Genomic DNA, 25,485 nt, shown 5'->3' on the forward strand with positions numbered 1-25,485 from the left:
TACAGATGGCTTCACGTCTATTACAGAGCTGATTGTGTGGCGATTGGGTATTTGGAGAAAGAAAAGTAAGGACAGGAATTGGAGGTTAGTACGTTTGAAAGAGACAGTACTGCTGCAATAAATTATTTCATCGAAGGTCGTGCATGACGCAGCAAGCCTCTTGCGTGAGACATGAACAAGCACTGCGCCACTGTGTTCCCATGTTTAATAACATGCTTTAACTCCTATCATCATGAAAAAGATATCATGTATACATCTCAGTATTTTAATTATTCAGAGAGCTGTAATATCACAAATGTAATGGATTCTGTGTCCTGTCGGATAAAATGAAAGCCCGTTTAAGAAGCAGGTAGTGATTCACACACAGAGCACATAGAACATCAAATACAGAACAAAGCATTTAATGTGCTACTTTAGTTACAATGGGATTTGAGAAACTAGTAAATTAAACGATTTTAAGATGAAGTTTATGATGTTCTACTTTAATGGCAAAATAAACTACATGATTAAAGTGGAAATTTTGAGATTAAAGTTGACATTTCGTGCTTTTTTCCCCACTGTGTGCCTATTTTTTTTGTCTGTACCCTAATAAGCTTTCATATGACACTCAGACGGTGGGCTACGACTTGCCTTTTCATGGCGACTTTGATACGTGATTTCTTTTTTATTTCGGGCACTGTGCGACTTTGTGAACTTGAGCTTTCGAGTTTCTCCGACACTATGTCACTTGATCAACTTCATATTGTTGATTATACCACTGTTTAAACCAACAAATAGTACGTTTTTCCTTTGCCTCCATTTGGTATTTGCTGAAATTCTTCTATTTTCCCCCGTGCTTTCCCATTGTCTTTTCACAGAAGGCTAAGCTTAAGGGCTATTTATATTGATTTGCATATTCAAAGAGGCGTAATTCTGGGAGGAGTTGGGGCGGGACAGAAGGCGCGTGTACGTGCATTACTTTTCAATCTGATCGAAATTTATGTAGCGGAAGAACGTGGAAGTTTGCGTACGTACAGATTCCTGCATCTGGATTTTTCTGTGCGTACGCACATTCCTGTTTTTGTGCTTACACCATGTTATAGTGTGAGTTCTACGCACGGCGTTATGCATGAGGCCCCAGGACTGGAGCTGGACTCCCCTGCCCTAGCAACATACAACAGATGTATTAGTTTGAAGGGGTGGAGAACGGAGAGTGTGGTGCAGAGTTTTGCACTGATGGAGGGGGGGTTACTTCTTTATATAATTTATTTATGCAGTGTTTTCCTGTATTTGCTTGTTTTATCCTCCAAATAAACGACTAGTAAGGAAAAAAGAACCAAGGTACAGTAAAAGGTTAAGTATGTATTTCATGGAAAAGCAAAAAAAAACAAAAAAAAAACAAGTTGCTTAAATAGCAACTGGCATTAACAATCACTATTATTAACGGTATTAACAACTACTACTTCAGAGATATATACTGAAATCTTCTTTTTTGCTTTACGTCCTCCCCCACCATAACCTATTGTCTAAAATTTTGATCTCTGCTTTCAACGGATGTGGACATTTTAGAGTTCCCTGATAGCGAAAGCATTGATATCTCGATGATGGGTGTGTGTGTGTGTTTTTGTCACAGTTTCCTGAGGACAGTCTAGAGCTAAAACGGCAAAAAAATACCAAACTTGAAACTTAAGCCTGTTATGAGATTTTATGAGACTCAAGGAGAAACCTTCAAATACTGTAATTCTGCAACTAATTATGAATTCTTCTCATCAATTGCAATTGTAATGACCTGTTTTATGATCAAAAATATCAGCATCAGATTGGTAATTACTAAAATGTTATAGAATAGTTCAGGTAACTTGGTTCCTAGGGTGCAATGCCTAATTTTTAATTTTTCCGTAGATGTTATTTTAGAGATGCTTTTATAAAATTATGATGTTATGCCTTACCAAACGCACACAGTATGAAAAAGATAATTACAGGTTAGCTATACTTGCAAATCTAAAATGATTCAGGGTGAGTGTGTGCATTAGTGTGCTGTAGAATGTTGTTGCTACTTTCCTGCCTTGTGTGCAATGATCCTTGAATTGGCATGGGTACACTGGAACACTGTCAGAATCAGTGGGTTCGTAAAACGTATGTACCTACAGATGAATGTAATTTCTGCAGAAGGTTCTTTACTTGTGAACAAAATGTTAGGTATTACAACAAGACCTGCAACATTAAAACATATCAGGTGTGAATATTTATCTTATAATTCCCTGGGCTGACAACACTCACAAATGACAGTACAAGCTAAGAAAGAGATTATCTATTATTTTTTCTTTAGTCAATTCTCAATTGCTTCATCTTAAATATGGGCATGTGTGTGGGTAAGTCCAGTGATGACCTTGTTACTTGTCATGGGATGCTTCTTGCATTATGCTCAATATTACTGAAAAAGGCTCTGACCATCTGTAAACATGAACTGGGTTAAGCAGGTTTGAGAATGACAATGTTTTTTGTTTTTTTCTTTTTTGGCATAAATATCACCAAGATGAGGTCTAAACACGCCATAAATGACAATATGAAAGCTAAAAAATAGCCGGTCAAATATGAATTCATGCAAGATCTGAAGATATATTTTACTTCATATTTTCTATTTCCAAATCTTGTACAAAGCACAATTTCCACCAGAGAACTGCACTTCTCATTTTGCTAATGAAACAAAAGGAAACACACACAATGTAAAGGATGGAAGAAAGCCACATCAAGCGGTAATTACCCTCAAACATTTTCACCTTTAATTACAGGGGCAGCAGCTTCATTAATTCAACATCTGTTGAATTTACAAATAGCTATCCTTAAAAAGTAAACTCAACTATGATAAAAAATCAAGTAGTAGATTTCAATATGTTATGTCCAGAGTCCTTTATGAACTAGTCTTGACATTTTCAATACATGACCCAATACATGGCTTTGTTCACACATATGCAGATCTAAAATATTAGTTCTTAATAATAATAATAAATTGTATTTATACAGCACCTTTCCAATGCTCAAGGTGCTTCACAGACTCACAGGAAGAACAGCTGGGTATATGTAACATTGTACGCACATACCTACTGCACTGGACACTGAAACAGGTAAGTACAGGATATACAAAGAATTCAACGGAATAAAGAGAAAAAATAAACCAAAGTAAAATACTAAATTCAATGCTAAAAGAAAGCCCAAACAAATATCAATTTGTGTTATATAAAACACAAACAAAATTATCCTGAATATCTGGACAGAGAGGTAAACTGAAAGAAAGGTCAGAATGTCAGGTTAAGTTAAAAACCCTCCTAAACAGATGAGTTTTAAGTTGTTTTTTAAAAGAATAAATTGAGTTTGTTGATCTAATTAATTTCAGGGGGTCATTCCAAGGTCTGAGCGCCATACAGCTGAAGGCCCTGTCACCAACAGAGTGTAGGTCAGTGTAGGGCACTACAAGATTGCCAGAATCAGAGGACCTTAGTGGGCAAACAGGAGCATAGTGATGGAGAAGGTCACTGATGCAGTCCGTTGCAAGGCCATTTAAAGCTTAATAGGTTATTAATAGAATTTTAAATTCAATCCTGTAAGACACAGGGAACCAGTGAAGGTGAAGCGGTGAGTGATGTGCTCGCTGTTGCTGCAGAGTTTTGAATTAACTGGAGCTGTGATATAAGATTTGAAGAGGTACCTGCCAGTATGGAGTTACAACAATCAATGCAGGATGTGATAAAAGCATGGACAAGTTTCTCAGCATTAGGAAAGGAAAGGAATGAGTAAACATGGGATATGTTATGACAGTGAAAGTAAGAAAGTTTACTAATGTGGATTATGTGAGTGGAATAAGAGACAGCGAAAACAAAAATAACACCAAGATTCCTTGCATTAGAAAATGGTCTGATTAGATCATCATCAAGAGTGACTGAAAAGGAGCTCATTTTCTTAATTTGAGTTTCAGTGCCAATTTGCAAGAGTTCAGTTTTGTTGTAATTTAATTTGAAGCAGTTTTGCTCCATCCAGGTTTTAATTTCACTGAGGCAAGTTGTGAGCTGAGAAAGGTCTGGTGAAACTTGAAATCTGAATCTGACTTGTTGAAACATCTCCTCGACCCAGCAATTTACTTATAAATTCTTGGGTTAATGATGTGTGAAGTGATGTCAGAAAATTTCCTGCACCATTTTAACCACCTTCTCCTGTGCTGCTTGAGATCTGGCCTCTCTGACTTGAATGAGTAGAAACTAAAGCTAACACTACTCCAGTATTACAGGTATGATGTAAAATATATGGAAGTGCCGTACCAGTGAAATCATTCACAACTATGCTTTGAAAAAAATATATATAAACTAGCCATGTGCGCCCAACTACGTTGCATGTGTTAAAGTTGTCTTTGAAGGGCACCCTGTTTAAACGCGGCTGCCAGTCGTGAACTGGGCCCTTCGTCGCACAGCATTATGATTTTTTATAAGGGAAACAAAATTACAAAACAAAACCCTTGGACATTGATTCGATAGGAACAGACTACTCGGAATCACTGTCCGAATAGTAATTATGTGGTGGTGGTGGTGGAGCATTTCTGCTTCTCTCCGTTCACAGTCCGTCTCGTTTTCATGACGCTGTCGTTTCCTCTCATGATCTCTTCTCAACCTTGCTTCAATCTCGCAGGGTGCTTTGTGGCAATCCAAAGAGTAAGGAAGAACCAATGCTTCTTTCTTGAACACCAAATGCCGACTGATGGAAAATCACAGATGTGTGTCCGACTTATATACTCTGACTGCCGACTCCAAGAAGTGGGTGAACATTCAATTTGGACGAAGTGCTGCCAATGACGGTCGATAGAAACACAAAAAACCACAGTCTCGACAACGAAGCAGGTGTCGACACCAGATCTAAATACAAAGCACGGTGTCAACGCTAGATCTAAAAACAAAGAGTGGTGTCGACGCCAGATCTAAACACAAAGGGTGGTATCGACAGTGTTTGTAAACAAAAGTAACAACCAAGGTGTTGTGTATTCAGCCAGTACAAACAGCACGTAGTCTCCTTTAGATCAATCCTCTTTAATCACCACACTCCAGCCTCATCCAACGATCCTCCCCCTCCATCACTACTGCCCTCTACTGAACACAGCAGGAACACCACACAAGGCAGTGAATTTGCGGACAAACAAAGATCAAGATCCAAATGAAGATTATATATAAAGATAAATTAGATGGGACACTGATTTGGATGTACTAAGCAGATTTAAATTACTAAATATTTGAGCACAAGATGTCCTCTTTTTGTGCTCTCTATGAACCTAGAAGTAAAAGCCAAAACAATTATGATCCTGTAATTCAGTTTCACCTTTGGCCTCAACATAATTTACAAGGAAAAAAAAAATTCTGAAACAAAACCTGCATTTTTTAACTATATAATCTAAGTTGTCATTTCACTCAAAGCTGTTAAAATGAAAATTCACTGCTGATTGCAGTATGCAATTAGACACAGGGTCACTTGGGATTCAGAGTTAGGACTATTATTTTCTTTGGAAGCTTATTATTTATTTGTATGCTGATGACATTCACATTGTGCCACTAAGGTACAATGCCTATGTAATATAACCTTTATTAATCAGATTTCACATAGTGTAAGATTTGCTTTCCTCAGTAGAGGAATAACACACTAATAAGGGGGAAAACATGATAGTAAACAAATACTGTATTTATATTTTTTTTAGAAGAATAAAGTTATAGTCCCTTTATTTGTGTAAAGCATTAATTGTTGTGATTTACTCAGGCAAATACAACTCTATCCTACAATAACTTTACAGTAATCCTGTAAGTAGCGTCATTTCTAGAATTTGGACATTTTACCACATTTAGAACGGAAGTCTCTACATTAGCATTGACTTAATTTAGAGGGGATATTAAAGTATTCATTTGGACACATAGCCATGAATGGGTATACCCATTTTACAGAATTTCATTTATTACTGTATTTTATATATTCTATCAATTATAACAGGTCTACAAAAAATTGCGACTTGTGTGTGATAACAAATGCAATAGCTTTTGGTCTGTCTTTTGACTCTTTAACAGTGTCTTAGGTAATGAAATATCCCATATAATTATTTTGTATTTCAATCTGTAGGCCTACAATGCTATAAAAGCAACTTTTTGAAGCCAGAATTCAACTGTGAACTTGCAGAGGAAAGAAGTCGGCTACAGTATAAGTTTGTCAACCCAGTCTTGGTTTATACCTTAATAAGTATATAAATACATGTAAAAATTATGACTTTATCAAATTATGACTTCAACAATCCTAATGTATTCTGCTACATCTGTGGAGAGTACATGGTTGAAAAACAAAGAAGAAATATCACAGACTTTGTGCATCGAGTATACCTGGCTTATTTTGGAGTACAGCTTGGAGACCAGGATAAGTCTTGGGCTCCACATATGGTTTGCAAAACATGTGTGGCGCACCTACGACAGTGGACAAAAGGTGAAAGACGAAGTTTAAACTTTGGTGTGCCAATGGTATGGAGAGAACCGAAAAACCACCATGACGATTGTTATTTTTGTGTTGTAAAGATTAAAGGCTTTAATCGTTACAAGAAAGCTCAGTGGGATTATCCTGATTTGGAATCAGCAAGACAACCTATTCCACATGGCAATGACGTTCCCATACTAGTGTTTACCAGACTACCAAACCAGCCACTGTCAGACTCTGAAGAGAGACAGGGATTGGAGTGTATGGCAGGTAGTAGCAGTGGAAGTGAATTTGAGGGAAGCTCTTCTGACGCCTCAACCATTACGCCAAAAAGAACTCAATGACCTAATTTGAGACTTACATCTCTCCAAGCAAGCATCTAAACTTTTAGCGTCCAGACTTAATGAACAAAATCTTATAAAGGCGGAAGTTAAAATTACAGCCTATCGGACAAGAGAAGAGAGGCTTCTCCCATATTTCAACCAAGAGGAAGAACTTGTATACTGCAATGATATCCCAAAAATTGTACTTCAAATGGGACTAACAGAATATTGACCAGAAGACTGGCGGCTTTTTATAGACAGCTCCATTAGAAGCTTGAAATGTGTTCTCTTGCACAATGGTAACTGTTATGCGTCTCTTCCCATTGCTCACTCAACAAAACTTGAAGAATATGAAAATGTAAAAATCGTATTACAGAAAATCCGTTATCATGAACATCAGTGGTTGATTTGTGTTGATCTGAAGATGGTGAACTTCTTGCTTGGACAGCAATCTGGATACACAAAATACCCATGCTTCATGTGCCTCTGGGATAGCAGGGCAAAGCAAGATCATTGGACAAAAGTGTCACTGCCTACAAGGGAAGAGCCTTGGTGGACAAGAACAAAATCATTCTCCCACCGCTTCATATTAAGCTAGGATTGATGAAGCAATTTGTTAGGGCTTTGGACAAAATGGGTAATTGCTTCAAGTACATTTGTAGATCATTCCTTGGACTGAGCATGGAAAAAGTAAAAGCTGGAATCTTTGATGGTCCTCAGATTCGTAAACTCATGAACGATTCCAATTTTACCAAATGCATGAATGACACTGAGGCTTCAGCCTGGAAGAGTTTTGTCTCTGTTGTGAAGAACTACTTGGGTAATCACAGAGCAGACAATTATGAAGAAATGGTGCAAGATATGCTTGCTAACTTCAGAAATTTGGAAGTTAATATGAGCATAAAGATACACTATTTGAAACATATTTCCAGACAACCTTGGAGACTTCAGCGAGGAACAAGGTGAGAGGTTCCACCAGGATATGAAGGTGATGGAGGAGAGATATCAAGGCAGATGGGACATACACTTGATAGCAGACTACTGTTGGAGTCTCCAACGTGATTGTCCTGATGACACACATAAAAGGAAATCGCATAAACAGCGTTTTTTGAAGCACTGACATTAATAACAATTAATAACTAATTAATATTGTATTAATTAATCAAATCATACATAACTTTTTTCTGTCACTTAAGATATTTTTAATTTCTTTTTTGTATAATGTTAGACTGTTTACTTATTAGTTGTTAAGTAAAATAAAAATATTCTTGCAATTCTGAATGCTTTTCAAACGTGTTGCGTTAATTAATTAATTAACTATTAAATATCTCAGAAACTAGAGCCAATCTGACAAAACCAAAGTTATATTCTTAATCAGCACCATAAACTTAATATAAAACCGTTCAGACATCGTTGGCACCAAAATCACTGTATACCAGTGGGTAGCACATACCTATAATCAATTAAACATTAAAAAATGCAACTATAAAATTAATAAGTAAAACATGATGTAAATATACAGTGAATCACAAAATCAAGGCAGAATCAACATAATGGAACTAAAAAAAAGAATGACTTCTAAAAAAAAAAACACTACTTGAGCAAGTAAAATCTAAATTTGAATGCCTTCCTTAAAGGCAAGTTGAAAAGAAGGCAATAAGAAAATGAGACCAATGTATTAATTCTCAAATTAGCACAGCATATGAGACACAGATGTGTCAAAGTAAAAAAAACAACATGACTGTTGACTTTGAATGCATTGCTAAAGACTGATTTAATTGAAGAATATACATTTCAATTGTTCATCACCATCAACAATATGATAATTACACTCATGCTAAGTGTTTTTCAACTGGTGAACTGTGTAAATAACTGTGTAGTGCCCCTGGGTTCAGACCTGAGTGACACATGCTCTTCAGGCGGTTGAGACCTATCCAAAGAGGACAGGACTATCTGGAAAGTAGACCAGGAATAAAATATCAATTTTCTGATTAATCATTATCTGTCATTTAAACAATTTGATATCGATTCTTAAAGTCTCAAGATTGATCTTGTAAATCTCTATCCTGCTCAGTTACTAGATACAGATTTTTGCTTATCTTAATTTTTGGAGTCTGATCGAGTACATATGGCTAATGCGCCTGTTAAGGCTTCCTATAGAAAAAGCACTTTACTACCTCACAGAATACTAAATCTGAGAAATCATTTATCCTGATTTCACCCATAAATGTAATCTCAGTCGACATCCAAACAAGTAGAGCCTAAACAATCTACACAGAACATGGCAGGTAGCTGCAAGCTTCCATTTAATTCACCTCAAACCCAAAAAATAACAATCTACAGCAGTTTTTATCTGTAAAGGTATGAGACCCAACATTGTTGTTGAAAACAAGGGCTTTCGACAAATGATACAGGTTTTTGAACTGCAGTATGCCATACCAAGCAGAAAGCAAACAAGTTAAGTTATTGTACCTAGGCTTTATGAAGATCTTAAGCAAAGCATCACCACGTCTGTCAGGTCAGCGGAGAGAGTAGCCCTAACTTGTGACAGCTAAACATCCAGGGCAGCAGACTCCTATGTGACAAATTACATGTCACTATATTAGAAACGATGGGGCACCTATGAAGGATGTGTTGCAAACAAGCGTGCTTGCATGCCAGTCACACCTTGAGCAACCTCACTACCTATACATTATGTCGAGCTACCGAGATGGCTCGGCTGGCTGTTGTTCCAAAAACCTTTCTAGCATTTCCAAAGTGCTGATCCATCACGTGACCATAACAATCACAAGTTTAATGTGTTAGCTAGTCCAATAAATGTTGCTTCTCTTTTAAGTATATGGCTAGCTGTACTACTACAGTGGAAAAAGTTAGCAATAGCTAAGCAAGAGGGCCAATGTTGGAGAAGTAACTCCATAAGCTGTACCACACATATCTTATTAGCGGAATTAGTCATGATGGACGGTTATTTTTCTTTTAACTTCCATTCATCCAATGCCGCTGTCAACAATCATCAGCACTAGATCCTCATTTTAAAATGCTTCGTTTTTGTCTGAGGAGGAAGTGTGAGGACACATTTGAGACTGATTAACGTGACTACTATACATAAGTAACTGAACATATGTGTAACTTGAATTATGGTAAGACACGAGTCTTTCCACTGTATCATTAATTTCAATGAATTCAAGATTTTTTTAAATATCCAATAGGGGAATACATTTGGTTAACAGTATAGCTGAATGGTGTCTACATGGAGATTCATAACATATGAACAGGTTATTGAAAAAGTTTATTATTTAAGAAACATTATTATTTTATAATAATATTATCCCCAATATGATCTAGATGTTTTATAAAGTAGATGCATTGCATTGTATTAAAAGAAGGTAACCATAATATGTGTGAACTCTGATGTGGTGAAGCATGTTAGTTAAATTATGGTGAATTTTGAATGAGTGCAGTGCTGTGAAAAAGTAGGGTTTTTTTTCATTTTTTAAAGAGCAATGATATTGTTCTCCACATCTTCCAAATACTGATGTTAACTGTCCATTACTAATCAAGTATTTCTTCGTAAATGTCATTCCATGTTTATGCATATGAAGTCACAATAATAATAATAATTCTTTACATTTATAGAGCACTTTCCTCACTACTCAAAGTGATCTCCACGCAGTAAGGATGTAAACACTCTTCAAAAAGTGTTACTGAAATTTGTTACATTATATTAATGTTCTTTATGCATGGTTAAGTAATCTCTAAAAAAGCCACCACTTCAAAGATATTAGTGCACGCTAATTCAGTCAAGATAAAATCGATATTGAATCGAATCAGGGCATTGTGAATCGGAATTGAATCAGGATATCAGTGCCAATAACCAGCCTTACTGGAGAAGCTAACATAAATGCAGCTCCGTGATCACCATTTTGCAGATACAGAATTAGCGAGAGCTTTAGCAGCCAGGAGACATGCCAGGGGTCCATCTGCCTGGGTTCATGTTCGCTGAAGACTCCCTTGGTCAGTGGAGTGAGGCAGAAAGAGAGGACTGCCTGTATGAATGGGCAAAAGGACAAAGCAGCTGGGAAATGTGCCCAAAGTGCTCACTAAGTGCTGTGTCTGTGAATGGCAATCTCCAAGCTATTTTTTTCCGCACCCCTTCAGGGAGTTTAGCATGTCTAAGAGATTTCATGCTTTTTTAGTTGGTAGAATTGAGGTGTACCTAGGGATTTTTTTGGGTTACAAAAAGTATGCCACCACAGAAAAAAGATTGGAAAACCCTTTTCCACCTATACCTTTGATCTTGGCATGCTAAAAAAAGATCTCCATAGCTGCTATTTTGCTCAAAAACTGACACCGTTCATTACTTGGATGGTTATGTTGTATTCTTTGAATAAATTAGCGAAGATACTGCAGGATAATTGAGGATAATCATTGCACTTCAAATTTGTAGAATTCTGTCATTATATTAGGACAGTCGACACTGTAAGCTACCTGGCAGACCAAGTTAAATACAGAGGTACTAGAGACTTATTTAGTACTTATGTGATATGTCACCGATTCGATCTTCTTACAGAAAAAAGAAGAGACTGCAATTTTTACATTCGAAACTTTTCTCTATTGCACCAAGACTACCATAACCCCACCCCTTCTCCAAACCCTTTCCTCCCACTCCCCTGCACCTGTATGTATATATAAATCAAGAAAATGAACACCAATGCTCTGTACTGACATGTGGCATATCATTGTGAACCACTTAATAAAAACTTTTAAAACTTTATTTTATAATATTTGTAAAGGTAGTATATAAATACGGTAATGGATGTGTATGTAATTCTTTGGGTACACACTTAACTTTTTTCTAGTATTGTTTCATATTGTTAAAAAAATTATATGAAAATGCTGCTGGCCCTGGATGCGACAATATTTTTAATATGTTAAACAGGATAGATTAATCAACTTTTCCCAGGCCTTATTTATTTTATATAAAAGAAGAACCAGGGGAGCGGATGTGTACAGGGAACTGCCTCCTCCAGAGCGCTAAAAGGCAGCCCCCCCCCTGGGTTGTGGCTGTGCCTTGGATTCCCACAGGGCTCCACGGGAGTTGGAGTCTGGCACAGCCCTGTTGGGTTCCATGGGGGCCATACTTTGTTGGGCTTTCACCACACTGAGTGCTTCCAAAACATGCTATTGAGCCATGTGGAGTGCTCCCAGATGCAGCATAAAAGAAGCCACCTGCATTCATTTGGGGAGCCAGAGTTGGGAGGAAGAGGGATGAAGCTTGCCCCCTGAGGAGCGGAGGAGAGAGAGAGAGAGAAGAAGAGTGCTGCATTGTGTTGTTTATTGTAAATTTGTACTGTGGAGGTGGGAAACATTTCTTACATCAGAAAAAAAAAAAAACATGTGCGTTGCAGAGACTTGTTCCTGGTGAATGCCTGTGTCAGGTTTGGGGAGCTGCTGCACCCCTGGTGGCCATATACATATACACATGGCAGGTGTCAAGAATAATTAACACACATACATATTCATTTACATAACACACTACCATGAATTTAACATGTATGTTTTAAAAGGGTTAGGCTACAAGCATTTCAGAGTTCGTACACTTTAGTACATTTAAAATTCCAGGACTTTTTATGACTTTCCAATACCAATAAGCAGAAGAATCTACAACTACCGTAGATACTCGCCTATTAGTCGACCTCGCAGATAAGTCGAGTGTATTGTTTAAGCCGAAAATTATGAAATTTATTATGGTCTGCGTATAAGTCGAGGGTAAAACTTTCATAATTATACCCAATGTACCTGGGCCCAGACTTTCAACATTTTAATCTTTGAAGAATTTTAGAAAGCCAAAATTAAAACTCCAAAAACATTTTTATTTATTTACTTACAGTTAGAATATTTCAAATAAATTTGTATTCAAGTCCCTCGCATATAATAAAGTGGCCCTAAGTGTCTTCTTCAAATCCTTCAAAGTCCGATTCTTTGTCATCAGAATGTCCGAATAAAATGTGAAAGTCTTCTTCCTTGACGTCGTCAGCATAAACATCCTCCTCTTCGCTGTCGTCATCTGTTGAATCATCTACTGCTGATTCTTTGTCTTCATAGATGGCATCATCTTCTGATCCATCCATAGCATTACTGATGCCGCATTTCAAGAACGACTTTTTGATCATTTCTGCTGGAATTGAGTCCCAAGCTTCCTTTACCCATTTAGCTACTAAATCAATGTCTGGTTTCTTCAAATTCCCTCCTTTTGTTAATTTTACTTCTCCAGAACACATCCACTGCTGCCACATGCTGCGTACTCTGTCCTTGAATGGCTTGTTTAAACAAACATCTAATGGCTGGAGCATCGATGTCAGTCCGCCGGGAATAACAGCTAACATAGTAGCCATTTTCCTGGCTTCATCCTTTATATCCTCTGATGTATGAGCGCGGAACATGTCCCACACCAAAAGTGACGGGCGTTTACTTTGCCCTGCTCCTGATCGCCTAGCCCACACATCTTGAAGCCACAATTTCGTTCCAGCCTCATTCATCCAGCCTTTGGGGTGTACACGAACAGTAATGCCTGCAGGAAATTTTATGTTCTTTGGGAATGACTTCCTCTTGAATATTATCGTTGTGCGTAGCTTTGTACCATCTGCCAAGCACGAGAGGACAACGGTGAAATAGGTTTTTTCATGGCCCGTTGACTTAATAAGTACGGTCTTCTCACCAATACCTGCTACAGTTCGATTCCCCGGCATATCAAATGTCATTGGCGTTTCATCCATGTTACCAATGTTACTGAGATCAAAGTCATGCCTTTGTCTTTGCTTGATAATAAATTTATGAAAGGAACTGACCTTTTCTTCTAGATCTTTTGGCAGCTTCTGCGCGATTTTTGTTCGCTGACGAAGGCACAGCCCATATCTGTTCATAAACCGCGTACACCAGCCAGCCGATGCTTGAAATTTCAACAAAGGCTTACCATCGATCGTTAAATACTTTTCTTCTTTTGCCAATTGAAGTGCCCGTAACCGAATGCTCGAACGAGTCACAATATATCCATTTTGCCTGCATTCTACAATCCAGTCATTCAAGTCCTTTTCCAGTCCACTGAAAGGCGAAAGTCCAAAACGCAATGCTTTTTTAGACTTTGGCATTGCTTGTAGAGAAGGCTTATTTTTTATCCAATCTCTTACAAGTTTTTCACTAACGCAAAACTCTCTGCCAGCCACACAATTATTGGTTTCCTCAGCACGCTGAATAACTTTCAGTTTGAACGATGCGGGATACGATGCTCTTGTCTTCTTTTCAGAATTCACTTTCGTACCGGTAAGAAGTTTAACTTAATATATTGATATATTTTATTAATAAACTGCAATTAAATATATGTAGGCTAATAATGCAGAGCATGTGGGGTCTCCGAGCTTCTTCCAGAAACAATTCAATGCAAATTTAATAAAGAGCTGCAAAACGTTGCGCCAAATGAATGTTGAGTGTATGTTGCCGGTTACCGCCATCTACTGGCAGCTAATGGTATTTTTGTTATCCAAAACCTGCAAAAGCTAATGCTCAAATTCAAGTACGGTATTTCACAGTTTAAAGAATTATTTAATGAAATTAGTGTTGCCCCGTGGATAAGTCGACTGTGTGTTTTTGAATGAATTTTAAGGCATAAATTTTTCGACTTATACGCGAGTATCTACGGTAGGTTATATCTAACTAGCTGAAATACCCAGCGTTGCCCGGGAGGAAAATAAAGTATTTTTTTTTAATTGTTTGAGAAAAATATAATTAAACACAACTTTAAAAATAAAAATAAACAAACAATGAAGACTCACTAATGTGCTTGTCTTGCGGTATTGTATGTTATCATCCAGTTGACACTTGCAACTGGCCAACTCTATTTAATTTCAAAAGCAACAGGGGCAAGGTGGTGCTCAAACATAAAGAATGCTGGCAGTAACATCCAGTTCACCTTCTGGTGGTCATTTCGAGTGTCAACTGGATGATAACATGCATACAAGACCGCAAGATCACCCCCCACCCTACCCAGAAGGGGGTTTGGGTTAGGGTTGATTTCACCCTACAGTATTTTTAGTCGACCAATGAGAAACATGTGTACCACGTTTCATGAAAATTGCTCCAGCCGTTCAGAAGTGATACTGGAACATACATACATACACACACACACAGACTTTTTTATATATATATATATATATATATATATATATATATATATATATATATATAGATTACATCCATTTGAATCTAATAAGAACACATATGAACTCAAACACGTAGCCTATTTTAAATTGCTGACTGCTTACAAAAACTGACACTGAAGCTCCACATATATATCCAGATTAACAGCACAGTTTTTGTACTATTTATGCAGTTCTAGACAAGGCTGCTACATTTCAAAAACAGATATAACATTTTCTGGACAACAAATGTGCCATTATAATTGTGGTGCACAAAGAGCCAGCCAATAATATTGCTTGTGCCAATATTTCAGTTTGTGCAAGCAAATAATACACAACGAAGAAGAGAAAAAAAAACATGTTTCATTTGAGTGTTGTTTGCAAATGCAACATTTTAACAAGTAAATATAGAGCAACTTTAATCTGTTGGGTTGCTAGCAACCCAATGCCTATTAGGTAAATAAATGATCATATAAATAGTTTTAGCATATCTTAGGTAATAAATGCTGTGAATGAAAAGTACAAGGCATATCTGGGTGCCGGGAGTCTATTATCTGATTATCAGACAAGCATTAATTTTTTTTACAGGAAATGTTTTCTATCACATTTCAAACCTAGAGGATTTTAGACACATACGAAGACAATGACGGTGATATAGTAGTATCACTAGCCTCACTACTGTAGAGTGCTGACTAGCATTAATGCTGGCTTGCACAGCTTGCAGGTATGGCAGTCAAATATGCAATGGTCCTGCAAAAAGACTAAAAAAATTCTTAAACAAAATTACTGGCTTTCTTGCTCTTCCCCAATTCACAATGTTTACTTCATTTCATATGGGTTTCAAAGAGGACTCACCCATATTCCCATTGTCAAATTTTCAGTAACAGTGCCCAGACATATGCTTCATCAGTTCGTCTTGCTGAAGCCAATCTTTGTAGTCTGCATTTTCCTACCATTTCAAGTTAAACACACTCTTTCCTGGAACTCTGACTGCTCTGTAAATCACAGTGACACATCTACACAATGTAATTTTCATTGTTAACTCTTTACTACTTAACGCAACACCAATATGCACAGACTAATGGTTACTAGATATCTGTACCAGTTCACCCATGCACTCACTTACAAAACACAACCCAAGATGATATTACTATGTGAGGTCAATAAACCTGATATTAAAATGACATGTGTGTGTTTTGCTGGAGAAGTAGTGGATGTTTTGTTTGCAAAAAAAGTGGATGTTTTACTTCATGATATATGAATATCAGAATGAATTACATTTTCTGTGACTTTTAAGTACCATATAAAGGTTTTGAGAATTTAAAGGACTTTTGGCTTGTTAATTTTTCATAACTTTCCAGGTTTTCTAGGACCCATTCAAACCCTGTCTCAAATACACTGAAACTGACCCAATATATTCTACCAATGCACTAGGCGATGTAAGTCTTAAATGTATTCATGGGGGATCGAATTCTCCCTAAAGTGCAAGGGGCTAAGGGACTAATAATGTTTTCTTGTCCTTTCACACCAAAGTGAGGTTTGGGGCTGCAAGGACACCAGAACCCACCAGCTGGGCATTTACTATAGCATTACTAGTCCAGCTAGTGAGCAGCTGCTGACCAGAAGCAATTCAAAAGAGAACAGAAATGACCCAGGAAGGGCTAACAGGCTGGAATCTAAAAAGTCTATCTAGGAATAAGACAGGCAAGTGTTCAGCTTGGGAATACCATAGCTGATGAGCATTCAACCAGCAAGAGAAGAGGAGGCTAAAGTTTATGAAGAAAAAGTACAGGAGCCCAAGAATATAATACTTTGTGTTAGTACTAAAATAATTAGGAGTATTCGGCACTACACCCCAAAGACAGGGATTGAACAACTGTTACTGTAGGTAAGGCCCACAAAGGCAGCTTGTTTATTGTGTTTATTTGTGTGTCTTATACTTTTCACTTCTCTATTTGTTTATCCCTTGTGTGTGCTTGCTTTTATTTTTGTTACCTTTTTTTTTAGTACTTTGGTCTATTTGGCATTTTTTTTAATCAATAGCGCCCCTCTCTTCAATAACGTAAAAAAAACTTTTCTAGATAAAAATACAGTGAACCAATGAAAGCCACGGTATAATACTGAAGTTGGAAATGTACACCTAAAATGAAGGCTTTTTAAAATGATATTCTGGTGAATACAAGATTTCCCATTGCTGCAGTTTCACTGTCTAAAAATGCTTAGTTAAGGAAATAAATTAAAATAAATTAGTTAAAAAAAAGGCAGAACTGAATTTGGTGAACACTAAAATGCCAAAGAAAGTCAATTTCAGGAAATAACTGCAATATTCTGTGTGTGATAAATTGTTACAATATGTTTCCAATGAAAAACAATTTAAATTTACAAGTTATAATTTAATGTTTAGAAACAGGACATGTGCCTCACGTCCAGCCTTGGGAGAGATCATCTGTTTCTCAGAGACTCTCTGTGTATTTTATCTATCACACTCCAAAGACTGTATATGGGTTTTTAAATCCCCCCTTAGTCTGCAAAGTTACTACGCTGAACAAAATCAACACAAAATCTAAAACATAAACATGTTTTATATGTTGTTCATGTGTGTTCAAAAATATTATATTAAATCACATAAAAATATTCTGGTTATTATCCTATCCTCAAAAGCCCATAAATTACAGAACATCTATAAATGGGTAGACACAAAAGGAGAATGAGGATTTCCCCTTTAAAATCAAAACACTTACAATCTCGTCTCCTGGTAGCCAGTATCCTTCCTGCTCTATTCCAGCCTTGGAACCCTTACAGCCTACTGTCAGTGTTTCAACCACAAGCCCATCTTTAACAGCCAGACTCAACTGTCGTGTGGTCTCTTTTGGGTGCATACCAAATACTCGAGACAGATACCTGTGAAAACAATGTACAAATGGAAAACAACACATATTATGATATCTTTAAAGTTTATGGCTCGACTCTTAACTAAATTCAGCTATAACTATATCTCACTTCCATATATATAATGCACTACAACAAAATATCCTTTCATTGTATGAATGTGACAGGGAACTTGCAACCTATTTACTTTGATAAAAATGTATATAATGTGTATGCTGAACAGGTACATCCTTAAAGACAACCCAACATAAGACAACTGCTGCCTAATTGAAATCTTGGCAACAGAAAAAAAAATGTCATCTAATTAGGCATCCAAATGTAAGAGGTTCTTTTTGAAAACCAAAAACATTTCAACTCTATTGTAGATTAGTCCATTTCTTCTGTTATCCACAAGTGCATTAAAAAGCCATTCTTTGTTCACACATGTATACAGTGGTGTGAAAAACTATTTGCCCCCTTCCTGATTTCTTATTCTTTTGCATGTTTGTCACACAAAATGTTTCTGATCATCAAACACATTTAACCATTAGTCAAATATAACACAAGTAAACACAAAATGCAGTTTGTAAATGGTGGTTTTTATTATTTAGGGAGAAAAAAAAATCCAAACCTACATGGCCCTGTGTGAAAAAGTAATTGCCCCCTGAACCTAATAACTGGTTGGGCCACCCTTAGCAGCAATAACTGCAATCAACCGTTTGCGATAACTTGCAATGAGTCTTTTACAGCGCTCTGGAGGAATTTTGGCCCACTCATCTTTGCAAAATTGTTGTAATTCAGCTTTATTTGAGGGTTTTCTAGCATGAACCGTCTTTTTTAGGTCATGCCATAGCATCTCAATTGGATTCAGGTCAGGACTTTGACTAGGCCACTCCAAAGTCTTCATTTTGTTTTTCTTCAGCCATTCAGAGGTGGATTTGCTGGTGTGTTTTGGGTCATTGTCCTGTTGCAGCACCCAAGATCGCTTCAGCTTGAGTTGACGAACAGATGGCCGGACATTCTCCTTCAGGATTTTTTGGTAGACAGTAGAATTCATGGTTCCATCTATCACAGCAAGCCTTCCAGGTCCTGAAGCAGCAAAACAACCCCAGACCATCACACTACCACCACCATATTTTACTGTTGGTATGATGTTCTTTTTCTGAAATGCTGTGTTCCTTTTACGCCAGATGTAACAGGACATTTGCCTTCCAAAAAGTTCAAGTTTTGACTCATCAGTCCACAAGGTATTTTCCCAAAAGTCTTGGCAATCATTGAGATGTTTCTTAGCAAAATTGAGACGAGCCCTAATGTTCTTTTTGCTTAACAGTGGTTTGCGTCTTGGAATCTGCCATGCAGGCCGTTTTTGCCCAGTCTCTTTCTTATGGTGGAGTCGTGAACACTGACCTTAATTGAGGCAAGTGAGGCCTGCAGTTCTTTAGACGTTGTCCTGGGGTCTTTTGTGACCTCTCGGATGAGTCGTCTCTGCGCTCTTGGGGTAATTTTGGTCGGCCGGCCACTCCTGGGAAGGTTCACCACTGTTCCATGTTTTTGCCATTTGTGGATAATGGCTCTCACTGTGGTTCGCTGGAGTCCCAAAGCTTTAGAAATGGCTTTATAACCTTTACCAGACTGATAGATCTCAATTACTTCTGTTCTCATTTGTTCCTGAATTTCTTTGGATCTTGGCATGATGTCTAGCTTTTGAGGTGCTTTTGGTCTACTTCTCTGTGTCAGGCAGCTCCTATTTAAGTGATTTCTTGATTGAAACAGGTGTGGCAGTAATCAGGCCTGGGGGTGGCTACGGAAATTGAACTCAGGTGTGATACACCACAGTTAGGTTATTTTTTAACAAGGGGGCAATTACTTTTTCACACAGGGCCATGTAGGTTTAGATTTTTTTTCTCCCTAAATAATAAAAACCATCATTTAAAAACTGCATTTTGTGTTTACTTGTGTTATATTTGACTAATGGTTAAATGTGTTTGATGATCAGAAACATTTTGTGTGACAAACATGCAAAAGAATAAGAAATCAGGAAGGGGGCAAATAGTTTTTCACACCACTGTATGCTACTCACAGAATCCTTTTGGCTAAAGTAGCCAAGGAAGGAAATGGGACGATGTTGCTTGCACTGTAGTTGAGAACAGTTCTTGGATACTAGGTTCAGATACAGTATGTGTATCTGCAGTTCAACTGATGCACAAGAGCAAATTACTTCTGTGCAGTTTGACTGTTATTGTAGCATTTTATAAAAAGTTGTAAACTTACTCTCACCTGGGTTTGTATTAACATTGTTTTTACAACAGTGGTGCATGCTTTTGTTTTTCTCTGGTGTATCACCAGTAGCACAGGGGGCCTTATATCACACCTTTTCAACCACTTAGAACTTCCTTAGCCTCTTATAAGTTCATTACACAAGTGCAATAGTCTTTCTATTAGTTAATAAATACACTCAAGAACAGAATTATCAATAACACTAACCATTTGTAAGCAAAGTTGGCTATGAAGCAATGTGAATTAGGTTGCACAGAAAATGCAGAAGCAGGGACTTAGAAAAATGCAGGTTAATTTCTTTGCAACAACATATATCTGTGTGAAGATTAATACCAGGCAAATAATAACATTAGTTTATGGAACTTTGTGGATAGTCTTTTAAAAATATTTTAACTGGCAGCAAATACAAAAGTACTGTGTTTGCAATAACACTAACATTTAATATCCTATTAGTATTCTATTACTCTGTTAGTAATGCAGTACTACAAAAACAAGAGATACTTGGTCAACTGAAGAACTTATTTTTAAATGCTAGCACCACAGTCGGAGTTGAAAAGACCAAGGCAGCTAGTCAGAAAGATAAGCAAGATCATACTGCCTTTTAAGACCCGTAATACACATATTTCTCTATTATATAAAAAAAAATCTTGGGATGAGACTTTTTTCCGGTGACGAGACGTGAACTTTTAAAGAGAGACAGAGAGACACTTTTGAAGAGAAATCTTTTGAAGAGGGACACTTTCACATCCCGCAAGACAGGTACATCACATCATACTTATAACCTTTGTAAGCAAGTCCCGTGATACACATGCAGAGCAGATTAGAGATAAAGGAAGTAGGAAAAATTGAAAGTCTCAAAAAAAATGAGTGAAATGATCACATTAGCACAAACAAACGGAAAATATTACTAAGTGAAATAACGGAAAAACGAAAAGAGATTACATAGTGTTTGAGGACAAAAGGACAGGTGCTGTACAGGCTTTTAAACGTTTGAAGCGCTGCCCGAAATGCCAATCACACGGAAAGAAAGCAGCAGCAACCTAGCAGCAAGCTAGTAGCTGATTGAGCAAAGAGGAGGTTAAAAAAAAAAACAAAAAAAACAAATGTTACTTGTTTCCCAATGTAACACAGTTTAAGAGGGGTTTCAGAGGAGTGCCCACGTTACCTTGGTGTGCATTCAGCTACACTCTTCACAACGGTTTCTGGCGCTGGTAGGGGAATTGGTATGTGAGCGAAGTTCAGATCACATGGCATGGCAGCAGCAGCAAGGCAGCAGCTGATCGAGCAAATCGGAGTTAAATGTAACTGTTTCCCATTCTATCACCAATTAAGAGGGGTTTTAGAGGAGCGGCCATGTCTCCTTGGGGTGCGTTCACCTCCCCCCTTCACAATGGCACGTAACGCTGGCATGGGCATGTTCTGGGGTAGGCGAGCGAAGTGCAGATCACGCGGCAAAACAGCAGCAGCAAGCCAACAGCTGATCAAGCAAAGAGGAGTTAACAAAAAAATGTATTTGTATCCCATTGTATCACTAAGCGTGGTTTCAGAGGAGCAGATGCGTCTTCTTGGTGTGCGATCAGGCCCCTCTTCACAACAGCGCAAAGTGGATGCGGGGGGGGGGGGGGGGGGGGGGGTCGGCTTGGGTTGGCGAGCGAAGCCCCCTAGTACAATCAGATAAAAATCACTGGTGATGACATTCCTTTGTGTTAAACACAGTCACTAGTCAAATTTTCAAATATTCATATTTCTTTGATATAAATTTAGGCAATGTATCTGCATGTTTTACAACTGAAACAATGAAATGTACTAAAAGTTGCACTGCCTTGATCTTGAAGTATTTCATCCTTATTATTTATCAATTATTAATTTAGCAGACATTTTTATTCAAAGCACAATACAAAATAGCATCTGTAAAATAGGTAAAAAAAAATTAAATATACTATAACACAAAATTTTAAAGGAAAAGGACAAGACTAAAAACTATTAGATAAAAACTAACAGTCTACTAAGTGTCAAAACCTGATTTCATACAGCTATCAGCAAAGAGTAGAAGTAGGTAGTGAAGTATTCGAATAACAGGGACTAAGCTAAAGTAAGTTTTTTTTTTACCTTTATAATTAGAGCAAAATGTATTACAGGTGGACCTTAGTTCCTCCCCTCCCCCCCCCCCCCCCCATATTTCTTTCTCTCTCTATTATCATGACTTTCCTTCTTAACCTAGATTCTGTTACTCTTTTTCATAACTTCATGCTGTGGCCCATCAATTTTATCCCTCTGTTGTTACTACAGCTCTGCACATCACTCTTATTCTTAAAAATTCTTCTCCACTCCCTAGGCATCCTCTCATTTTCCAAGATTGCATTAAACAATCTGGTTAAAAACTCCACTGCCATCTCTCCTAAACACCTTCATGCTTCTACAGGTATGTCATCTGGACCAACGGCCAGCCTTTCCATTCTTCATCCTCTTCATAGCTGTCCTTACTTCCTCCTTGCTAATCCGTTGTACTTCCTGATTCACTATCTCCACATCATCCAACCTTCTTTCTCTCTCTCTCTCTCTCTCATTAATCGGCCTCTCAAAGTACTTTTTCCATCTGCTCAACACTCCCTCCTTGCTTGTATGTTTCCATCTTTATCCTTTATTACCCTAACCTGCTACACATCTTTCCCAGCTCTGCCCCTCTGTCTAGCCAATCAGTATAGGTCCTTTTCTCCATCCTTAGTGTCCAAGCTCTCATACAAATCATCATGCGCCTTTTCTTTAGCCTTCACAACTCTCTATACACCTTACGCCTTATCCCTTTATACTCCTGTCTACTTGCTGCATCTCTCTAACTATCCCACTTCCTCGCAAACCTCTTCCTCTGTATACTCTGCTGCACTTTCACATTCCACCACCAGGTTTCTTTGTCTTTCTTCTTCTGTCCAGATATCACACCAAGCCCCCTTCTAGCTGTCTCCCTTACCACTTCTGCTGTAGTTGCCCAGGTATCTGGTAACTCTTAGCTGCCACCCATTGCCTGTCTTACCTTTCCCTGAACTCCATCTTCCATTTTCAACTTCCACCATTTGATTCTTGGCTCTACTCTCACTCTCCTCCTCTTCTTGATATTCAATGTCATCCCACGGACAACCATCCTATACTGCCTAACAATGCTTTCCCCTGCCACCACATTGCAGTCTCCAATCTCCTTCTGACTGACCCTCCTGCATAGGATATAATCTACCTGTGTGCATCTTCCTCCATTCTTGCATGTCACCCTGTGTTCCTCCATCTTCTTAAACTACGTATTCACTATAGCCACGTCCATCTTTTTTGCAAAATCCACTATCATCTGATCTTCTTCATTCCTCTCCTTGACACCATACCTACCCATCACCTCCTCATCCCCTCTGTTCCCTTCACCAACATGTCCTTTGAAATCCGCTCCAAACACCACTCCCTCTCCACCACTTCATCCAACTCACTCCAGAAATCTTCTTCCTCATCCATCGCATACCTAACTTGCGGGGCATATGCACTAAAAACATTCATCCTCACACCTTCAGTTTTCAGCTTCATAATCATCACTCTGTCCAACACTCTTTTCAAATCCAAAAGAATCTCGACATACTGTTCCTTCAGGATAACACCTACCTCATTCCTCTCGTCCACACCATGGTAGAACAATCTGAACCTGCCTCCAATACAACTGGCCTTACTCCCCTTCCATATGGTCTCTTGAACGTGCAATATGTCAACCTTCCTTCTTTCCACCATATCAGCTAACCATCTCCCTTGACCAGTCGTACTGTGAACATTCAAAGTTCCTACCCGAGGAATGGCAATTCTGTTTGTGTTTCACAAATGGAGTTAATGAATGTACTAAATGTTGCTTTGTAATGATTTTGAAGTATTTCCTCGTTATATTTTTTATTTGCAAACACTTTCATAAAACAATAACTTTAAAATTTTGCTACTAAGTAAAAAAAATATGTAGCAACTTTTTAAAAGAAATCACAAGAACCATAGGTTGTAATTTAAAACAAAAAAAGCCGTTTGTGAAAGTTAGATTAACTGTGTGAAGAGGTCAAATTTGGTTAAGTTTATAGAGTGGGTTGCCAGAAAAGTATTGCAGCAGGAGTCTAGGGTTCAAAGAACAGCATACAGGACTAAACTAAAAGGGATTATCTTCACTCTTTACAGATTCAGCAAAAATATAAAACACAAAACATTAATATTTATTTTTCATTGCCCATTTGTTTTAGGAAATGTGTGTCAAACCAGCAGCATCCAAAAGACACGTGTTGGTCGAGGTAGTGAAGTATGCTTTCCTGACAGTGAAAGAGTTCTTTAAAATGGTGATTTTAAAGATGTTATTATAATAATAGGAAAATCAAAATTGTGGCATTTATTTTCCATTACATTTATTGAAAAAGGAAACCAGTTTTTGTTTGCTACGATGAACGCTTAATGGTTTTAATATAAAGAAGCAGCAAATCAGGGATTTCAGTTTCAGGAGTGAAGCAATACTATTAGGGCATTAGAAAAACATTTAAAATCTGTTGTTAGTACACCTCATCATCATTATAACGTTTAAAGGCCATTTTTTTAAGCTTTAACTAAGAATCAGCCACCTTCACTTGAGCATCCTCGATTTTCATGCCTTTCACCTTCATATCGGCTTCATGCCATGTTTTCTTGGGTCTGTCCTTTGGATGCTTCCAGTCTACATTGAAACTTTGAATTATGTTAATCCATGCGTCATCCTCTCTTCTCTGAACGTGCCCAAACCATCTGAGTCTGCACAATCGCATTACTTCTTTAACATCTTCAGCACATAACAGGTTATGAATATTCTCATTAGTTCTCTTAAAGATACAACAGCGATCCATCTCAGTACATGAATTATGGAACTTATTCTCCAACTTTCACAGCCCACGTCTTAATGGCATACATTAGAACATGTCTAACACAGCACTTGTACACAATACCCTCCATGCGCAAGGAAATATCTTTGCTTAAAATAACGCCAGAATGGTCTAAACTTATTCCATGCACTTCTTACTCCGGCAGCAACTGTACTGGAGCAATCTCCTTCAGCACTCAGCATACCTCCAAGATAGCAGAAATTGACACATGTTTCAAACTTATAACCTTCAGCCTCAAGAAAATGAAGACTGTGTTGTCACTTAAGTTGCCTAAGCATCTCTTGCATACAAATGGTGCCTGTCCAGAAGAGCCTCTGATACCACTACATTGCCTATGGATCCACCAGTCACAACCAGTGCATAAAACAGAATTCTCCCCAACACCTCCTCGACACACTCCACAGGGATATTTGTAATTTACTGGACCAGTACCCTGCCTTTTGGAAA

At 37.8% G+C, this 25,485-nt stretch overlaps 1 protein-coding gene across 4 annotated transcripts in view; it reads right to left on the bottom strand.

Moving 5' to 3' along the window:
* zmynd11 (zinc finger, MYND-type containing 11) overlaps nucleotides 1-25,485 on the bottom strand; it is a 141,021-nt gene that overhangs the window by 69,461 nt on the left and 46,075 nt on the right. For all 4 annotated transcript variants that reach the window (XM_028804132.2, XM_028804131.2, XM_028804134.2 and 1 more), the window contains exon 3: nucleotides 17,722-17,881. In XM_028804132.2, the coding sequence (XP_028659965.1) occupies nucleotides 17,722-17,881 (160 nt within the window). The remainder of the gene's footprint in view (nucleotides 1-17,721; nucleotides 17,882-25,485) is intronic.

Source organism: Erpetoichthys calabaricus, chromosome 6 (genome assembly GCF_900747795.2).
Source record: "Erpetoichthys calabaricus chromosome 6, fErpCal1.3, whole genome shotgun sequence".
In the NCBI taxonomy this organism is placed as follows: Eukaryota; Metazoa; Chordata; class Cladistia; order Polypteriformes; family Polypteridae; genus Erpetoichthys; species Erpetoichthys calabaricus.